Here is a 21,070-nt window from a genome sequence, read left to right on the forward strand (position 1 = left end):
GAAAAAAATTACCTGTCAAAAGTCCTAATTGTTAGTTTGAAACCTCAGCTACATTTTGGTGCCATAAAAAGTTCATTTTCACCATTCAATGGCAACGCTAGGCGACGATTTGCAAACCTCTACGTTTTTCCATCCCTTTACAAAGTAGGAATAATTCGGACCTCCCTACGGGGCTATTCAGACCGTCATTTTTCTTTAATTTGTTTACAATGGAATTATGTTTACCTATGAATTAGTTACAAGAGACACTCCTTAAGAGCAAAAAAAAATGCTTTACAAAAACTTAATCTGGTATGTCACAGCCGACGATTGTCGGGCCATGTATTTTCTTTGCTGTGGCGTGTGCAATGGTGTGCTCAGCCGCAAGCCGCTGAACGGTGATTGATGGAATAGGGGGTCTGAATAGCCCCGTATGCTCATATTGCACAGCGTCTCGAAAATATCTGTTTTCACCCAAACAAAAATCATTCTATAAAATAGGAGCCTCAAGCTTTCCAAAACACTTACCTTTTATTATTGCACTTTTATTTGTTGCTTTTATCACGATTTTTTCATTATAATGAATTTTGTTTTGAGAATGACAAAACAAAAAAACGTTGTATCTCATTTCTACAAAGAACAAAGAATCAACTTTAGCTCTCAAAATTGATGTTTCAGAATAGCGGTTCCACGAATACGTACGATAGTCAGAGTCTTTTTATTTTCTGAGATATCGAGGATGTCCGAATTACCCCCACTATCTTAATAGCCCAGAGTTCCCCTACTTAATTCAAATATCAATCTTACAGAAAAAATAATTTACTAATTTAATACACAAGTCTAAAAGATGCAGGAAATGAAGAGAAGGGTCCTGTTATTGACGCTTATTATGACAGCAGATGCCACATCGTCTCTAGGCTAGGTTTGTCCGAAGCAAGATAATAGTGATATCAACCTCCAAGCAGACACCAACCCCCTCTACAATTCTCAGATATTCAATAAACGATAAATGATTGTCCAAATATTTATAGCAGTGGGGGCGGGCATAGCGTACTTGGTAAATAGCTTGCCTTGTACGCAGCTCGCCTGGTTTCGATTCCCAACCCCGCAAAAAGGCGCCAGGTTGCTTTGCTTCTTAGTATATGCAAGCAGAATGCTTCATAGATGAAGAAAGTTATCTTGTGATTGGAAAACGAACAGTTTGAGCTGCGATTTTCCCCATGCTTGCGAGCAGCGAAATTGTTCTGTCAATTCTCGAGTGAGCGCGAGAAGTAACTGCTGGATTACACTAGTTTACAAATTTTTGGCTAATCACGTTAAGCTAACAAAAAAAAAAGAATTTTCTAAATCAATTTTGCGTCGCTAGACGCGAGAATAATGTCCATTTTCAACTGAAAAAAAGCATTTTCAAAAGAATCTTGAGAACCATGTTTTGGATACTCTTTCCCTTTTCCAAAAATGTGGAATGTGTGTAGATCAAATATAAATGTATTAAGCTTTTAAGCGACAAAAGTGTAACAAGTTTAGGATTCGACAATTTAAAAAAAAATGTCTTTGGTCGCTTGTAACCTGGAAATTAAAGCTTTGAACCACACATACTAAACATTTTTGGAAAGGGCGTAGTGTAGCTGCCAACACCATTTAAACTGGTTATTGATTGTATTGACTCGAGCAACACAGTTTGTTGACTAGCAGTTTCTGCAACATAATTCGTTAAAAAGAAGCGTACATCAGTTGATTTGATTTTGCAATCAAAAAATGTTTTTTGTTATGCAACAAACCGCATCCATTATATGTTACAAGTGTTGCTTGGGGCTCGAATTATGTTATCGTGATACATTGACCAATAACTAAAAAATGAAAAAAAAAGTTCTTCAAAATCATCTTTAAAATACTTTTTCGAAGAAAAAAAATGAAGATTGTTTCCGTGGTCCTCAAATGAGCTTGGAAAATACTTTTTCTCGCAACTTACTTTGTTTTTGTAAACTAGTTTTATTCTAAGAGAACTGTTAGTCGAATAATTAAAAAGTAGAAGGGAACTCTCAGCACTACCGCAAAGTGCAATTGATTCAGAGTTTAGCCGTTTATCATTAACTGCACTTTCCGAACAACACAAGATCATTCGGAAAATCAAGGCTAATCCCAACATCTCTATTGATGATTTGGAGAAAAAACTGAAAACCTATCGCTACACTATTGGCAAATCCGTCTCCGAAGATGCTAAAAAAGGTTACCGAGAAAATAAACAACCCAACCGAAGCATCAACCGAAGCATCAAACATGATGAATCTCAATTGATCTGTCTTCAACGACGATGAACCATCGGCAAAGCCGATTTGAAACAAATCCTCAGCTCAAATTCCACAAAGTTTCTGCTCGCGACAAGTTTTCTGGCAAAGTTGAATTTTGCTGTCACGAAAAATAATTATGGTTTGGCAAGGGATCTGTTCCGGTGGCCAGAAAACGCTGGTTTGTCACGGATAAGACTCTGAATTTGGAAGTGTCAAAAGTGTCTTAACAAGCGTCGAGGTACATTCCACTGAAATACACCTTACAAAATAAATTGTTAATTTTTGACCTTGTACAATGCAATATTAATTTTGTCCGATTATGAATTACTGGAAATAGAATGTAGCCCCAGGGATTTCTTTGCGGAAATCAAAAACATTTTAATTTTTATTTTTTGTGTTTCGAATTCATCTCGTCAGTAACTAGCACCATCTAAGTGTCTAGTTAGATCTATCCTAAGTCATGAAGCATGATAATAATTCCGTTTCATTGCATGTATACACTGAAAAAACTGAACTATTTCAATCCAATCTATCGAATTATTTCCACAAACACATGAAATGCACACGGTTCCCATTTGAATATTCATTCGAGTACGGGGAAATATGGTTTTCGAATTGAATTCATTGTGTAAAAAGCATATCAACATCATAAGAAATACAATTGACTAAAATTTCCAAAATAATTGTTTTACATATAGAAATGCACAACATGTTTTTCACGCGAAAGTCATGTGGAAAATTCATACTTTACGACTCAATAGCACGGCAGTGAACATTCAATAGACAAATATGTCATATTCACGTGGATTTTGTTTGAATTTAATTCGAAACACCACATGAAATGCGTTTTAAAGGACTTTTAAAGGATTTCCATGTTCAATCAATCCAATTCAAAGGAAAATCATTTCTTTTATTCTTTAACAAAACTTATATTCAACTAGCTAATACCCATCGCGCGTTGCTGCGATTTTCATCGAAATAAGAGAAAAACACAATTTGTTCCGAAGCGCCATCTGGCGGGCTGATAATTCCCAACCAATAGCACACAAACACGCTCCATAACAAACGCCTACTATGTACAAATTTTTACAACAATCTGTTAAGCCGTTTGGGAGTCTATAAATCATATACATACAAACATTGACTTTTATATATATTCAATATAATGTATGGTTTTTGTTTTGGTGTTTCGGATTCTCCTCGTCAGTAACTGGCACCAACTGGGTGTCTAGTTAGACGATGTATCTAAACTAGTACCCAAATTAGCACTAGTTTGACACTAAAATCCAAAAAGTCACACGTCTTGCGTGAACACTAAACAACTGCCTTTTACCGAGTGATGTCTCGATAGTAAGCACAGAAGTTCTGTTTGCCGACGAGGAATATGAACCGAAACTGTCTTATGGATTGAAGACCCAAACGCCTGGAATTATGCAAATTCCCAAATGATTTACCATAATTGCAGTATTTTTAACCCTCGAAAAGGCAAGGGGTCTCAGAGGCCCGGTTAGTACCAGTTCTCTAGTTTCAATGAACTTGTAATTTGAAATACACACGATCGAGCGTTTTCGGGCTTTCGATTTTCTCACTGATAAAACTACAAAAAAGAGGTTTTTGATTTCATTGGGTCTTAAAAGGGATGTTTCTTGAAGTTTAGCTTGCCTTTTTGAGGGTTAAGAAAATCAATAAAAATACGCACTATTCTTGAATATTATCTTTTACAAACATTTTATGCAAAACAATATATGTTGAGAATCGAAAATTTCGCTTCGACAGAAAATTACTGGAAATAGAATGTAGCCCCAGGTATTTTTTTGTAAATCAAAAACATTTTAATATCAAAAGATTTCAAATTAAATCATGAAAGGTCGAGTTGATGTTAATATAAAAAATATAAGTTTTGGAAGATATTTCTTAAAACCTTGGTAATGATAAATAAATGACTTGAAAAATAATATCTTCTTGAGGACAATTAAAAAAAATCCTTCTGGAGACTTCGAACATTTTTATTTGGGGGAGGAGGCGGTGCGGTGATAGTCTAACACGAAGACACCGTTGCATCAACTCGAAAAGTGTGTTCGTGAAAATACCGATGATGATACATTATATCAGAAACCTAAGCTCAATAACTTCCCTCAACAAGCCATCGGCGGCAAGGTTCCATGAAAGTGGTGACAGCACACCAACTTGAGGACATCCGCAGACACTCAGTATCCTTATATCTACTTGCCTTAACGATGAGTACAAATCTCGGTTGCTAAGCATTGCGTGTGTCCAGTTTGTGATATATAAAAGTACTCTACGATCTCATGATGCTTCCAAAATAGAATTGGAAGACACATTGTCAAAAGCTCCTTCAGTGTCAAGAAAGATTTCTAAACATGATCGCTTTTGCGAAAAAAAAAATTCAATGTTGTAGATAACATTGTGTAGCAAGGTGATAATAGACTTCCCTCGCTGATAAACAAGCTGCATTGCATGCCACGGGTGCTCGCCCAAGCTAACATCCCGAATGAAGTCGTCGATTAAACGTTCTCAGAATGAAAGAGGTTAGACTGATCGGTGTAAGCCTTTTTGGCTCCTCAAAGCTAACACGGGTCACCTTTGAGAATAAATTTTACAATTATTTCTATATGAAAGACCTTTTTTTCAAAATAAGCCTGTTCATATCCTCTTTGAAATAGAACAGGAATGATTCCATTTTCTACCGGACCCATTTTCTCGATTCGGTAGTCACAATTCTATAATTAAATGCCCAAGAATCAGAACTACTTGAAAAGAACTCATGGGCAGTCTTCTGTAACGGCTCCGTACAGCCTAAAAAGTGTGTGTTTCAAATAGATAGTTAAGTCCTACTTCTTCTTGGCAATTCTAATCGAACTACCAACACAGTTTTACACATTCAAAAGTAGCTTATTTAATCTGCTAGTCTTGTTGAGAATTGAGACATTTATGCAGAAGCTTTGTCAACCACTTCGCTCACAGGATCGAAAGGCATTCCCGTAAGCATTGCGAGCCAGCTTAATTACTTCCGACCCGTCCCTGCGTCAGCGATTCCAAACTCTTCTACATATCTTTTTGAGTCTAGCAAATCCGGCATTTCACCAAGGGGTTCCTCTAGAAGCACGTATAACTCGAATCGGACATCCCTCTATGAGTGAGTTTGTTTTATCCACGACCTCATCCAAGCCACTTGGGGATTCAATCGTTGGAAGAAACCCATGAAATCTAGTCGCCAAGCCCTCCTCGTAGATGTCCCAGGTGGTAGATTTGGGATTACGATATGTGACAAGATCTAGGGAAACGTTTAAACGATCAAAGACGATTTTCTTAAGATCAAATAACAACGGTCGAAGCTCGTTTGGTATGAACCGATCAGCTAATTCATGCGTAAAACGGTCAGAGCAGAGAGTTACTTTTAACACCTCTGTCCTGCCAGATCGTATAAATGTTGGGCGATTGTCTACATTTATACTACTTAAGTATTCCATCAATTAATTAATATCTGAGCTGCCCTAAATTATGTGGTGGGCACTGCTGATTATAAGTGGAAACCCATTGCGGCCGCAATATGATACATCACTTTTGATATCATCAGAAAGTATTGATTCATAATGCGGCGAAAATGCCGGGGGTAAGTAACTTCCCAACGTAGAATATTTCCTTCGTTGAAATACGGTTCTTAAAACAAAGCCTTGCATAGGTTTTCGTTTCTGCACAAGGCGGAAAAGATTCATAATTGCTGTACGTGTATGCTGAAGATTGATTGTGTTGATACTCTAACCATACTCAATTCCTTCAAGCCCTTCTCTTGCAATCCGGAACGCCAACTAATAAAAACGTTTATATTTCCCAAATGAACGAATTTATTTTAAACATTTTTTTTACATATCCATAATAAAGTCTTCAAAATAAAAAAAAATTAAGCATTTAACATGGAAACTATTTATTTGAACTACGCGCAAAAAATCAGTATCATTTTGAACGCTTAAAAGACTAACGCCGCACTTCTGTACCATCCAGGAAAGAAAAACGAAATGTTTAAAGCAAAATGCAGAATTGGTTTTCCCAAGTGAATCAACTATAAACAAAAAGTCCCACTATATAAACAATTTACCAAGCATAACCTTGCCGCGAGTATTTCAGCACCATTCAGTAAAAACTTCGCACATTCTCCCAATTCCTCTGAAGTGTTCGAGAAAATGTTCACCCTTGAATGGATAACCTTCTCCCAACGAAGAAGTGTACAGGCATCCAGCAACTCTTTTTTGGGGTGTTCTTTCCAACATTTCACCGAGGCACAACCCTGTAGCTCATACCAGTCACTACATTCGAGCAATTTAAACGTTACCCTGCGTCTACAACGAAAAGGCGGCTCTCTCCGAGCGCTCGGTTTCGCAGGCTAAAAATAAAAATTTTAATCAAAACTGCGCAAACTAAAACTGAAGCGAGCAAGCAAACAAAAAAAACTTTTTATCACCAATCAATCTTTCGACAGCGGCGTCCCGAGTGGAATGCGCGGAAAATGAAAAGCGTTCTGACCTCGAAGCGTGCTGGCTGCGGCTGTAACGTTTCACTCATTGCATCCTTCCTGCCAAGCCTGGGTGGGACAAGCCAACCGCCTGCTCTGGGCGGGGTGGTGGGTGTTGTTCACTCCATCCATCCAGCAGAGACATGGAAACTGAAATCGCATCTCGTCTCGACTGACGACGATGATGAGCTTCTCCAGCCTCCGGCCGGGGCTCAAGTTCTTGACGCAGCATCCGCTGCGCCACACTTCCAGTCGCCCGCGTGCGGTGTAAAATTATGCTCTCGTACAGAGAAGTTTTGGTTTCGGCATCAAAGAGGAAGGATGGGATCATAGGATTCGGTCTTGCGGTTCCATTCGCCGGAACAGAAAGGAAGGAAGGTAATTGAGTTGCCCTTTTCTCAGCGATTATTCTAATTATCTATTCCGTTCCAATGGTTTCACCTGATTCACTGGAGGATTGATTGTTCTAGTCGGGGGAAAGGTTTCATCACAGATAACAGACATTTGGGCTAGAAGAAAATTTCTTCAAAATCCTGTGTAAACTTTCAAATTGATAACCGTTGGAAATCCGTGTTTCACTATTGCCATCTACGCAACTGTTTGCTACACGTGTTTGACAGCTGCACTCCAGCTGTATTGCATCGATCACTGCGCCACCTGCAAACGTTTGCCAAACGTGTTTCAAACGTCTCATTTATTCGGAATTTCAGTAGCGGGTATTTACACACGTTTCAAATCAAGCCTAAACGTCTGTTATCTGTGGTTTCATCATTAACGGCATTGTGTGGGTGTTTGCTTTATCTTTCCTAGAACAAATAGGTATCGCATTAAGACTAAAAATAGACGATACCCTTGAGTCCGTGTCTCGGAAATCCCATAGCTTGAGGATTATTTAGCTGTAGAGGTTGGGGCAATGCAAACAATTATTTAAAATAATCCAGCAGGGAAATCGTTAGGTAGAGCCTTGTGTCCGAACAGGCTGAAAATATATTCTAAATATATTTTCAATAGGTATCATTTTGTATACTCATAAATTTTTATCAGTTAGAAAGATTAGGTAATGGCTGAATACGACCATAATTCCTATATAATCTACGGTTGGGATCTTTTAAAGACGCTTTATAAAGACTCAACATCTCAACCTTATGTTTACTACATATCTGTCAGTGTCATTTCAATTGGACCAGAAACTATCATGGCCTGGGTAGAGAAGGACAGGTATCGCGTTCGATGACATAGCACTGACAGATAAAAAGCAAACAAAAGATTGTCGTTTTAGTTGTTTATTTGGTTTTAAACAAAAGATCGACATATTGAGACTTCATACAGATATTCAGCATCTTTAGCTCTATACACATTTTTCAAACAGTTAATTGCTGAAAATAGTCGAAAATCGGACTATTCAACTTAAAAACAATACAAAAATCGAATCCACAATGTTCTGTTCTGGTAGTTGACGAATGGATGCAGTGCAATATTCTAGTGGATGTTATGAAGCTGCTAAATGGTGACTTTATTTGATCGCCATCCATTCGCCTTCTCAATCGTTTGTTTACCAGTTATCTGTCAGTGCCATTCCAATCGATCACGAGACCTGTCAAACCACTGAATTCGAGAAAAATCTTAAAATCCTTCTCGAATGAGAGCCATTGAAAGGTGCCCGATTGGAATGACACTGACAGATAAATGGTAATCAAACGATTGAGATAGCGTACCTTTATACTATACAGTGTATGATACACAGGCTAGCGAAGTGTTAAAAATTGCAGCCAAATGGACTATTAAAAGGTGCAGTCAAACGAGCATGAGGGTTTTGTGAGGTGAAGTAGCGGAGGACGCCCATGTAAAGCTTTTTTGGTTCAATGAGTCCCTCTTATTGGCGGGCCCATATTATTGGCTCGAATCAAAACTCGTCGAAATGTCAATTGACGATAGGTTCATCCGAAGTGTTCATTTGTGTTTACATTTTGCTAGCGTTGCCAATTTTATTTTGTGTCCACCACCCAATGTGGCTACGCCACATCGCTTTTGCGCGTGCTGTCCGGACTGAAACAAGCGATAGCCCCTATGTTTGACTAAGCCGGACAAACGAGTGGCTCACAGGTTCGCTTGCTTCCGACGGCGGGTCACCACCTGGGCGCCAGGTTGACGATATGAAATGAACTTTGTTTACTTTCGACTAGTTTTGATTCGAGCCAACAACATCCAGCCCTTATTGGCTCGAATCAAAACTCGTCGAAATGTCAATTGACGATAGGTTCATCCGGAGTGTTCATTTGTGTTTACATTTTGCTAAAGTTGCTAATGTTAACCATCCAATGTGGTTTCGCTACATCGCTTTTGCGCATGCTAGGGATAGCCCCTGTGTTTGAGTAAGCAGGGCAAACGAGTGGCTCACAGGTTCGGCGGGACGGCGGCCACCTCGCCCGGCCAATGCTCAGCGGCTTTGCGCCACTTCGGTTCCCAGGCCTCAATTTTCGACGTGATTTGTGCCGTTTAATCGTCGTTTATCGCATCAGTTGGCTCAATTTTTTTATTTTTACCTTTGATTTTGTGAAGTTTAAAGTGTTTCATGTTTGTTTTTGTGTCGTGAAAAATCCAGTGAATATTCCAGATTGTTTACATCACCGGACCTGTGTGTAATTACCCACAAAAAATTCACGCGCTCACGTCATCTGCATGGGATTTTGCAAAAATTGAATACTTTACGCTGACGTCACAAATTAATCCGAGTGTTCATTTTTGACAGTTCGCTTGTACTGTTTACATGGACTTAGAAAAATTCTTTACGATTTTCTTCGAGCGAATCTAGTCGTCCACAAATTTTTCTAAGTCCATGTAAACAGTACAAGCGAACTGTTAAGAAAAGTGAGGTTAACTGTGCCAGTAAAGAACCTAATGTGGTGCATTTGCAGTGCGGGAAACAACTTAACAAGCCGTTCTTGAAAAAACTTGCGGAAAACTCAAATTTATTTTGGAAGTGCAATGAATGTGTCAAGCTGAAATTTGCTCGTTTTCGCGACACCGTTTCTTCGCTTGAATGTGTTATTGCTTCTAGCGCTGGAAAAACGGATGACGTCTGTGCTGAATTAAAGACCGAGTTATCAAAAAATAACTAGCAAGTTTTGCGCGGTGCCAGAAAGGTTTCAACAGCTACTCCAGTCTGGCCAAGCTCCGGTACCTCTCGACCATCTCAGAAACGTCGTCGCGAGGATGGCCCTGATCCGAACAGTATTCTTGTCGGTGGTCGAAAGCTAGTCGATAATAGCAACATTCTCACGGTTCCACCTCCCACGCCGTTGATCTGGTTGTATCTGGTTCCCGCTTTCCTCTCAACGTTAGCAAGGAAACTGTCGGAAAATATCCAAAACTAAATTGCAACGAGGAGATAAATGTTATTCCGCTTGTAAAAAAAAAGGCATAGACGTCAGTATTTTGAATTTCATATTCTTCAAATTTGGAGTTCACCCAAAGTACCGTGATGCAGCTCTTAACTCTGACACATGACCGTAAGGCATATTGTGCAGGAAATTTAAGGATAGCCGTACCCAAAACATTTGGTCCCCGCTGACTGATATTCTACCGCCTCCAGAAGCAGGGTTACCATATTCACAGATTTTTCTGTAATGTCACAGATTTTTTCCACAATTTGTGATCACAGATTCTTTTTCACAGATGACAGATTTTTGGCATTTTGATTAAAATTTCACAGATTTTTGGAAATATTGTGATTTTTTACAGATTTTTTGGAAATTTATCACAGATTTTCACAGATTTTTTTCCTGTTTTAGCCTGCACTGATGGTAAAAAATTTTTTGGCCGCAACACAGATTTTAATGTGGCATCCCTGATCATCAGTTGTCCCGGTCCTGTGTACACATTTAGAAATATTTACATCTCGCAAGATGCACATAAAAGGAGCGTCACAATTTACTGGAATTTACATTCAAAAACATGTAAAAATGCGCTTTGTTCACAATTCTCCATCTCCATTAAACCGAGTTCTACATCAAAAGAGACACAATATTTTATTTCACATGTCAAAAAAATGTAAAATAATGAATTAGACAACAAAATACGTCGTAATGTTGTTCACGTCAAATGTAATTATCATTTTTTCTAAGTGTGTATGGGATAGGTGAAATGGTCTTCCAACCCGCCACAAATGGCAAGTATACATCTGATTCGATCCCTTCAAGCGCTGACGTATCCTTCGCTTTCACTAATGTTCCTTTTATTCCAGCATCTTGTGACTAGATGTCAAGCATTTCTCTCGCCGACGACGATCGTCGCATTTCGGGGCGCGACGCAGTTGATTCGGGACACCTCTAATTCCCCATCATAAGCGACCGTAAGCCCTTCCTATACTGTTCGTGGGATTGAAGAAAAGATCTTCCAACACGCTCAAAATGGCAACATGGCTTCGCTCTCTGCTGAACCTGATCCGTCATCCAAAAACATCGAGGTTTACTACCAGAATGTTGGTGGCTTAAATTCATCAAGGGATTGCTATTTACTCGCGACCACTGGCTTCTGTTATGACGTCATTGCCTTAACCGAAACGTGGCTCGACAACTGTATTCTGTCTCGTTGGACCAAACAGGTTCAACATTCGATGTCTACCGCTGTGACTGTAGCGCCCTAAACAGCCACAAGACATCAGGTGGTGGTGTACTTATCGCCGTTCGGCATGGTATAAAAGTCCGAGTGATCAACGATGAGCGGTGGGTGAGCTCCGAGCAAGTGTGGATATCAGTGAAACTTGCCGATCACAATCTGTTCCTGTGTGTCGTGTATTTTCCACCTGACAGAATTCGTGATTATAGCCTGATCGATGTACATCTTTCCGCGGTTTATTTCATCACCTCGATCGCTGACCCGTCTGATGATATTGTTATACTGGGCGACTTCAACTTTCCTGGCTTGACGTGGTGCCAATGGATTTCTACGATCGGATATCGAAAAATCTGCGCTTATCAACAATCACAGTTATTGTATCGATTTTGTTGGATATTTTCGGCAAATTTAAGACTAAGAGAAACGAAAGCAGTGATATTGAAAGACGGATAGGTATTTTTCGTTTCTCTTAGTCTTAAATTGGCCAAAAATGGAAAGCAAAATCGATACAGAACTTTGCGGCAATTAAAACGTAGTTTCACAGGATAGTGTTCTCCTATACACTACAACAAACAAAAAAAGAAAAAAACGGACATTCACATAGACATGAAAAATTTACTCTTGAGCGTTTCAGTTTCTGAAACCTTGGCACACTGCAGTAGACTATACAGCAAACATCATGTTTGTCTCTCTTATATCGATTGACTATGTTGACGAGAACCTGGAACCAGTCAGCAAAAACTCGTAGCTAGTTTATGTCTCAAACAGAATGCTACATCACTGAAAAAGCGTTCAAACCCGATTTGTCGAATCGTAACGATGCTGAATCTCCGAGTAAAGATTCGGCATCTCCAACTTGTTTATCATCATTCCTCGATTTGAACACTTTTGACAGCTCTTGTACTCAATTGGAATAACACTGATAGATAAATTTTATCTATCAGTGTTATTCCAATCGAGCACAAGAACTATCAAAAGCATTCAAATCGAGGCAAACCTCTTAGAATCCTCAAACAATGGCCATTGACAATTCTCGAGTTCGATTGGAATGGCATTGAAAGATTGAGATGTCTAGTCTTTATACCCAGAGATTCAGCATTTTTAGTGATCCTGTCAAGTCATAGATAGATTTTTGTATCGAATGAGGCAATTTTTTACCAGAAGTTTGAAAACTTTAAATTTATCCTTTCGCAACGTTAGTGGCGAAGAGTTCTGTTTAAGACTTGAGTCAGTTATGACATTTTAACGTGCCCAACGAATGCCCGTAAATTGATTCTCACTTCTAGCTTTTCTGTCGCAATGAATTGGAAAAAATACCAACCTACCTAGGTAGATCACCGTAGGCGGTGAAAAAACACAAACGAGAGAAAACCAACAGAAAACTGATTTTCAATTTAATTCTGTATCAAATCCTATTTTCTTTTCTCTTTCATTGAAACAATCAACGCCCCCCGTGTGGATCTCTCCCCGGCAGCCGGAATGGATGAAGACCAAAGAGTACTGGGACAAGGACTTTGAGAGCCGCTACGAAAAACTGCAGAAAGACCCGGGCAGACCGCCGCTTAAGGTGATTATTCATGCAAATTAATTTATGCTGTGTAAATTCCGAGTTTCCGTAACGACCGGAAAGTAAAATCGGAGAAGCATCATACAACATTGATGCCGCCTTGATTTTCACCGCAAAAACATTTAATTTTTTAATTTATCTTTCTACTTTATTCTCACCGCTTGATTCATTTGATTCCCCTGTGGCCGACTACTGAAATGTTCCGTTGTTTGTCTTTTCATAACTGGTGCTACTGCTGATGCTGCCGGACGAACCGACCGTCTTGGAACATGGAACAGATTGTGGTCGTCCCGCATTCCCACAACGATCCAGGCTGGCTGAAAACGTTCGTCAATTACTTCCAGTCAGACTCGCGCCAAATTCTGAACCTGGCTGTGACCAAGATGCCCGAGTACAGCAACATGTCCTTCATTTGGAGCGAGATCAGCTTCATGCAGATGTGGTGGGACCAGGCGCATCCCACGAAGCAAAGGGTAGGTTTTGGGAAAACTTGATGGTGTGTGTGTTTGTTGATGAAATTTGTTTTGGATCATAGAATGAAAAATGATTTTTTTTTTATTTCGATTATAGAGATTTTAACCTTAAGGTCATTCGCCTCTCCGGGTTAGAAAAATCTCTTATGAAAAATTTCCAACCCTATGTGCGGGGTCGGGACTCGAACCCAGGTGCGCTGCGTACAAGGCAATCGATTTACCAACTACGCTACGCCCACCCCTAAAATGAAATGAAATTGAAAGATATTTATTAATTTAAATTATTTGGTTTTAACGAGAAACTCGAGAAAACAACTATTAATTTAGATCAAGTATATTGTAATATTCAACTCAAAATAACCGCATGCACCGAGATCGTAAATTGAGCAATCGAAAATAAAAGTCGGAAATACATAACATGCTTCATGAAACCCGCTTCAACGTAGGTCCTTCAGCATAAGAATCACCTCAAAAGTTATTGCCCGAAAAAGTCCGCAAGGCTGAACCTCCAGCATAAAAACCCAATAAAAACAAATAAACTTTACAAATGATAATCCGTGTATCATAACAATCAAGATTAAAAGTCGACCTATAGAAACTAATTAGTAAGAAGCAGCTAATGTTTACCCGGTTTTGATGCTGAAGGCTGTTTTACCGGCTCTTGCAGTGAATATTTACATTCCGATTTTTACACTTGACTTTCACTTTCTGATATATTTAAGTCGTGTTTTACGAATCATGTTCTGTCCTTGCGACTTTTTTATTCGATCGCTCGATTTTCTCTTTGTAATTACGAAGTTAAAAGCATGACATGAAGTTAATAGCATGACTAGAATTTTATCATTCAATACTGTAAATGTAGTGGCGTTTTTGGTTTTGTTGAACGAGTGAAAAGACACCATTAGAATCATTTTAGAAAAATAGCACAATTGTGTAAAAAAGCAGGTTAGTTTTGTAAAATGTAAATTTCGTAATAATTTTGAAAACTACCGACATTTTGCTAACTTTTGTAACCTATTACAAAGTTTCATTAAAACTCAAAACACGTATTGTAAAAATAACAAATTTTGCAAAAATTACGAAAATTTACAAAATTTACGAAATTTTGCATAAAAAAATTAAAATTGCGAGGTTTTTGTGATAATTACGAAATTTTTGTAAAAATAACAAAATGTAATAATTCCGAAATTTTGCAAAAATTACGAAACTGCTCGAATTACGAAATTTTCTAACTACAAAATATTGTACAAACTACAACATTTTGCAAAAAGTACAATATTTTGCAAAATAAAGAAAATTTTGTAAAAATCACGATTTTTTTTATTGATTTGCGATATTTTATAAATAATATAAAATTTTGTAAAATTCGCAAAATTTTGTAATAAAACACAAAATTTTGAAACATACCAAAATTTTCGAAACTCTGTAAAAAATACAAATTACAAAATTTTGTTGAAAATTGCAACATTTTACCGAAAATACAAAATTTTGTAAAAAATGCGGAGTTTTGTGAGAATTACAAGATTTTGCAAAAATTCTTATGAAAATAACATTATTTTGTAAAAATAGCGAATTTTAAAAATACAAAATTTTGAAAAATACCAAAATTTTCGAAACTGTGAAAATTACAAAATGTAGTTAAAATTACAAAATTTTGTTAAAAATTGCAACAATTTACCGAAAATACAAAATTTTGTAAAAAATGCGGAGTGTTGTGAGAATTACAAGATTTTGCAAATTTTTTTATGAAAATTACATTATTTTGTAAAAACAAAATTCGTTAATTTTGTAAAAATCACACTTGCAAAACTTACGAAATTCCTTAAAATTCACGAAATTTGGCCAAAAATGCGAAATTTGGTAACTTTTACAATATTTGTAAAAATAACTAAATTTTATAAAAATTACAAGATTTCGTCAAAATGGCAATATTTTGTAATTTTTTAGGAAATTTTGTAAACATTACAAGAATTGCAAAATTTAGAAAAATTAACAAAATTTTGAAAAATCTCCTAATTTTTGTAAGTCAGTACAAATTAGGCAATTTTACGAAATAATGCAAACATTGCAAAATTTTGTAAAAGTTACAAGATGTTGAAAAAAACATAACATTTTGCAGAGATCATAAAAAAATGTAAAAATTACGATATCTTAATAACAAGATTTTGCAACATATTCGAAATTTCATAAACAAATTAACAATTTTTTTTTTTTGCAAATCTCACGAAATTTTATGAAAGTAACGGAATTTTTTCATAAATGCCAAAATTTGCCAAATTAACAAAATTTTGTGAAAATGACAAAATGTTGTTAAAATGTGAACATTTTGAAAAAATTACGAAATACTGCAAAACAAAATTTTGTAAAAATAATGAAATTTTATTAAAAAATACAGTTTTGTGAAAATTACATAATTTTGTAAAAATAACTAGAATCTGTTAAAAATTTTGAAATCACGAAATTTTGTGATGATTACATTTTGCAAAAACTTGCTTTCTTACAAAATTTAATTAGCCTAATTTTCTAAACGCGTAATTTTCTAAAAATCGCGAAATTTGGTGAAAATTTTGCTAAAAATAAAAAAGTTGTAGAAATTACAAAATTTAAAAAATGTGCTAAAGTTACAAATATTTGCTAAAACAAACAAAATTCCGCAAAAATTTAAAATTTTAGGAGGTGTAAGAAATTTTGTAACAGTTACGAAATTTTGTCAAATTTTATAAAAATAACGAAATTTTAAAAATTTGCGATACTTTGTAACAATTACAAAATATTGGTAAAATTACAATAGTTTGTAAAAATTTGGATATCTTGCGAAAATTACGAAACGTTCAAATTTTCAAAACTGTAAAAATTACAAAATTTTGTAAAAATAACGAAACTTTGCAGAAAAAGACAAATACAAATTAAGAAAATTTCTATGAATCACAAGTTTACAAAAATTACATTACAAAATGAAATTTTTTAAAAATTGCGGATTGAATTTTTAAAGTATTAGAACAGTGTGCAAAATTTAGCAAAAATTGCGCAATTTCGCCAAAATTACAAAATTTTGTGAAAAATTACGAAATTTTGTAAGAAATTGTAAAAGTTCTGTAAAAATTATGAAATTTTGCGGAATCACGAGATTTAGCAAACATTTCGAAAGTTTGTAAAAATTACGATATTTTGTAAAAATAACCAATCTTTCAAGAAATTTTGCAAATTTGGCAAAAATTCCAAAATTCTGCAAAAATTCCAAAATTTTGCAAAAATTCCAAAATTTTTCAAAATCTTCCAAATTTTGTTTAAATTACAAGATTTTGTAAAAATTACGAAATTTTGTAATAATAGCAAAATTTTGCAAAACTAACGAAATTTTGTAAAAATTTCGAGTTTTTAAAAATTTGGAAATTTTGTAAAAATTACACAATTTAATAAAAATTACAATTTTTTTTAAAATAACGAAATTTTATAAAATTACAAAATTTTATAAAATCACAAAGTTTTATAAAGTTACAAAATTTCATATTACAAAATTTTATAAAATTACGAAATTTTGCAAAATTACTAAATTTTATAAAATCACGAAATTTTACAAAAGCACAAAAATTTTATAAAATTATTAAATTTTCTAAAAATTCCCAAATTTTGCATAAATTATAAAATTTTGTAAAAATTACGCTTTGTATAAAATTACCAAATTTTCTAAACATAACCAAATTTTAAATAAATTACGAAACTATGCTAAAAATAGCCCCATCAATACAATGATGCGTTATTATAATGAAAATTGTGTAATAATTGACCTTTCCATGTCTAGAAAACAAATCAAATCTGAACTAAACCGTAGAAATAATGTATAGTATATAAGTAAATATTGTAAAACCATTCTATGTAGTTTACATATGCTTGACGAAAATAAATGAATAAAAAAAAATAAATGAAACATTACAAAATTTATTTAAATTACCAGATTTTGTAAAAATTAGGATATTTTGTGAAAATCACGAAATTTTGTAAATTGCAATAAAAATTGCAAAATTTTGCAATCATCGCAATTTCCTTCAATTTACGATATTTTTTTGATATTTCAAAATTTTGTGCAAATTTCGAAATTGTGTGAAAAATGCAGAATTTTGTGAAAATAAAAAAAATTGGGAAAAATTACAAAATTGCGTAAACATTTGGTTGAAATCGAAAAATTTTGCAAAAATTATGAAATTTAGTGAAAAATCACTTTGTAAAACAACTCAAATTTGGCAAAAAATTCAGAAATTTTGAAGAAAATGCAAAAGATTGTGAATTTTTTTATTTTGACAAAATTTTGTAAAAATTACGAAATTTTGGAAAAATCACGAAATTTTGTAAAAAGCTCCAAAATTTTGTAAAGCTACGTAATTTTGTAAAAGTGGCAAAATTTTGTAATTACAATTTTTTAGATCACGCAATTTTGTTAAAAAACGAAATTCTGTAAAAATAACAAACTTTATCACAAAACTTTGTGAACATTACATTATTTTGAAAAATGACTATAATTGGGTAAAAATTTTGTAAAAAATATGAAGTTTTTAAAAAACTACAACATTTTATGAACAGTACAAAGTTTCGTAGAAATTACGAAATTTTGTAGAAATTACAAAATTTTGTTAGTGACAAAATTCTGAAAAATTTGCAAAACTGTACATGTAAACATTACAAAATTTCGTAAAATGCGCAAAATTTTGCAAAAATTACTTAAGTTTCGTTAAAATAAATAAAATTAGGTAAATATTTAAGAATTTTGCAAAAATTGCTAAATTTTGTAAAAATAACGAAATATTGTAAAAATTTACAAAATTTTGTAAAAATTGCGATTTTTTTTAAAAATTGCGAAATTATGTAGAACTTCCGAAATTATGTCAAAAATTGCAAAATTTTGATTTTTACAGAATTTAGTACAACAAATTTTTGAAAAAACTACAATATTTTGCAAAAATTACATAATTTTGTAAAAATGGCGAAATTTTAGAAAAATTTCAAAATTTCATGAAAAATTACAAATTTTTGTAAAAATAAGAAAAACATTTAACTACAATACTTTTTTAAAAATTATCAAATTTTTTAAAAATGCAATTTTGTAAAAAAACATTGTGAAATTTACAAAATTTTTAAAATATTGCAGAATTTTGTGCAAATTACGATTTTCTGAAAAAATAACGAAATTTTGAATATCACACAATTTTATAAAAATTACATTTTGTAAAAATAACGAAATTGTAAAAATCACAAACTTGTAAAAATATTGCAAAATTTGGCTAAAAATGCGAAATTTCGCAATTTTTACAATATTTGTAATAATAACTAAATTTTATAAAAATTACAAAATTTCGTCAAAATAGAAATATTTTGTAATTTATATAAATTTACAATAAAATGTAAGAATTAGGAAATTTTGTAAAAATTACAAAATGTTGTAAGAATTGCAAAATTTAGTAAAAAATATCAAAATTTTGATAAAATCACAAAATTTTGAAACAACTCCAAAATGTTGTAAGTCAGTACAAATTAGGCAATTTTAAAAAAATTACGTTATTTAGTAAAAATTACAAAATTTTGTCAAAGTTACAAAATTTTGGAAAATACGCAAAATTGTGTTGAATCTACAAAATTACAAAATTTTGTTAAAAGTGCAACATTACTTAAAATTACTTAATTTCGTTAAAAAAAACTCAAACTAGGTAAAAATTTTGAAATTTTGTAAAATAGCGAAATTTTGTAAAAATTTAGAAATTTTGTAAAATAGCGAAATTTTGTAAAAATTTACAAAATTTTGTGAAAATTACGAATTTTTTTAAAAATCACGAAATTTCATGAAAATTACAAAATTTTGCCAAAAATTGTAAAAATTTTGATTTTTTGCATAGTCTGGTACAAATCACAAAATTTTGAAAAAATAACGAAGTTTCAGAAAAATTTTGAAATTAAATAAAAAAATATAGTCGCAATATATTTTTTTTTTAAATTATCGAAATTTATAAACAAGCAATTTAGTAAAAAATAAAAAACGTTCTGTGAAAATAACAAATTTTTGAAAATATTGCAAAATTTTGTCAAACTACAATACTTTGAATATATGATAGATTTTGTAAAAAATCACAATTTTATAAAAATTACATTATTTTGAAAAATAACTAAAATTTAACAAAAATTTAAGTTTCGTGAAAATAACAAATTTTGTAAAATTTTTACAATTTTGTCAAAATTACGAAATTCGATAAAAATTACGAAATTTTACGAAAAATTACGAAATGTAATTTTTATATTTTTTGAAAATAACTAAATTACGTCAAAATTACAAAATTTCGTCAATATAGCAATATTTTGTAGTTTTTGAAAATTAACACAAAATGTAAGTATTAAGAAATCTTGTAAAAATCCCAAAATTTTGTAAGTCAGTACAAATTAGACAATTTTTTTAAAAATCACAACATTTTGTCAAAATTTCGAAATTAAAAATAAAATTTTGTCAAAATTTGTAATTTTGTAAGAATAACAAAATTTTGTGGCATTTACGAAATCGCGCATTTTTTACAAATTTTTGATATATATGTAAATTTTGTAAAAATTACAAAACTTTGTAGAAGTCACAAAATAATTTTTTTTTGTAAAATAAACTTTTTTTTGAAAAATAAAAAATTCATGAAGTTTGCTAAACTTTACGAAATTTAGTAAAAAAATACCACATTACGTTGAAAAATATTGTAATAATTACGAAATTTTGCAAACAATTGGGAATTTTTGTAAAAATTACGAAATTTTAAAAAATCAGGAATTTTTCTTAAAAATGTGAAGTTTTGTTTTTTAAATTACAAGATTTTGCAGAATGATACAATTTTGTAAAAATTGCGAGATTTTGAAAAAATAATAAATTTTGTAAAAAAGACCAAGTTTTGTTTTTGTGCGCAATTGCACCAATTCGGAAATTTCTCCAAGTCCCCATGCCAATCTGACACTATCGTTGAAAAATGCCCTCAAATTATTTTAAAAGTTAAGTGGGGAATGTAATTTTAATGAAAAGCAAAAATATTAACCTTAAAATTTGATCCCGCCGGGCTGTCTTCCCTGATTTTTAAAGAGCTTTTAGTGCACTGCAACTAATGCTTGGAGATCACCGCCAGCGCTTATAAGGATAACAAATTCAGGATATCAATCCTGATTTGTCCCCGCTAAAGGCAATTAACTGCCTTCTATTTCTAGCCAAACATGTCAAATGGTCCTAAGAGCAAATATATTTTTTGAAAATAACTAAATTTTGTAAAAAATGCAAAATTTTGTAAAAATTACAAAATTTTGTAAAAATTACAAAATTTTGTAAAAATTGCAACAGTGGAATTTTCGGAACATTGATTGATTGATTGTTAAACAGACACGAACAAATTCTCCCAATCTTATACTAACTCTTATTTTATCTATGTTACAGATATTGAAAAAAATGGTCAAATCTGGCCGGCTGGAGATCACAACCGGCGGATGGGTTATGACCGATGAAGCGAACGCTCATTTGTTCGCTATGGTCGATCAACTGATTGAAGGTAACATTGATATATACCATTCCACCGATAGCAAGACATATAATTGGACTCAAATTTCA

At 33.5% G+C, this 21,070-nt stretch overlaps 1 protein-coding gene across 3 annotated transcripts in view; it reads left to right on the forward strand.

Moving 5' to 3' along the window:
* Window positions 1–21,070, forward strand: part of LOC131677066 (alpha-mannosidase 2) — a 217,211-nt gene that overhangs the window by 191,408 nt on the left and 4,733 nt on the right. For all 3 annotated transcript variants that reach the window (XM_058956617.1, XM_058956619.1, XM_058956618.1), the window contains 3 exons: window positions 12,893–12,985; window positions 13,264–13,458; window positions 20,900–21,011. In XM_058956617.1, the coding sequence (XP_058812600.1) occupies window positions 12,893–12,985; window positions 13,264–13,458; window positions 20,900–21,011 (400 nt within the window). The remainder of the gene's footprint in view (window positions 1–12,892; window positions 12,986–13,263; window positions 13,459–20,899; window positions 21,012–21,070) is intronic.

This window comes from Topomyia yanbarensis, chromosome 1 (genome assembly GCF_030247195.1).
Source record: "Topomyia yanbarensis strain Yona2022 chromosome 1, ASM3024719v1, whole genome shotgun sequence".
Lineage (NCBI taxonomy): Eukaryota > Metazoa > Arthropoda > Insecta > Diptera > Culicidae > Topomyia > Topomyia yanbarensis.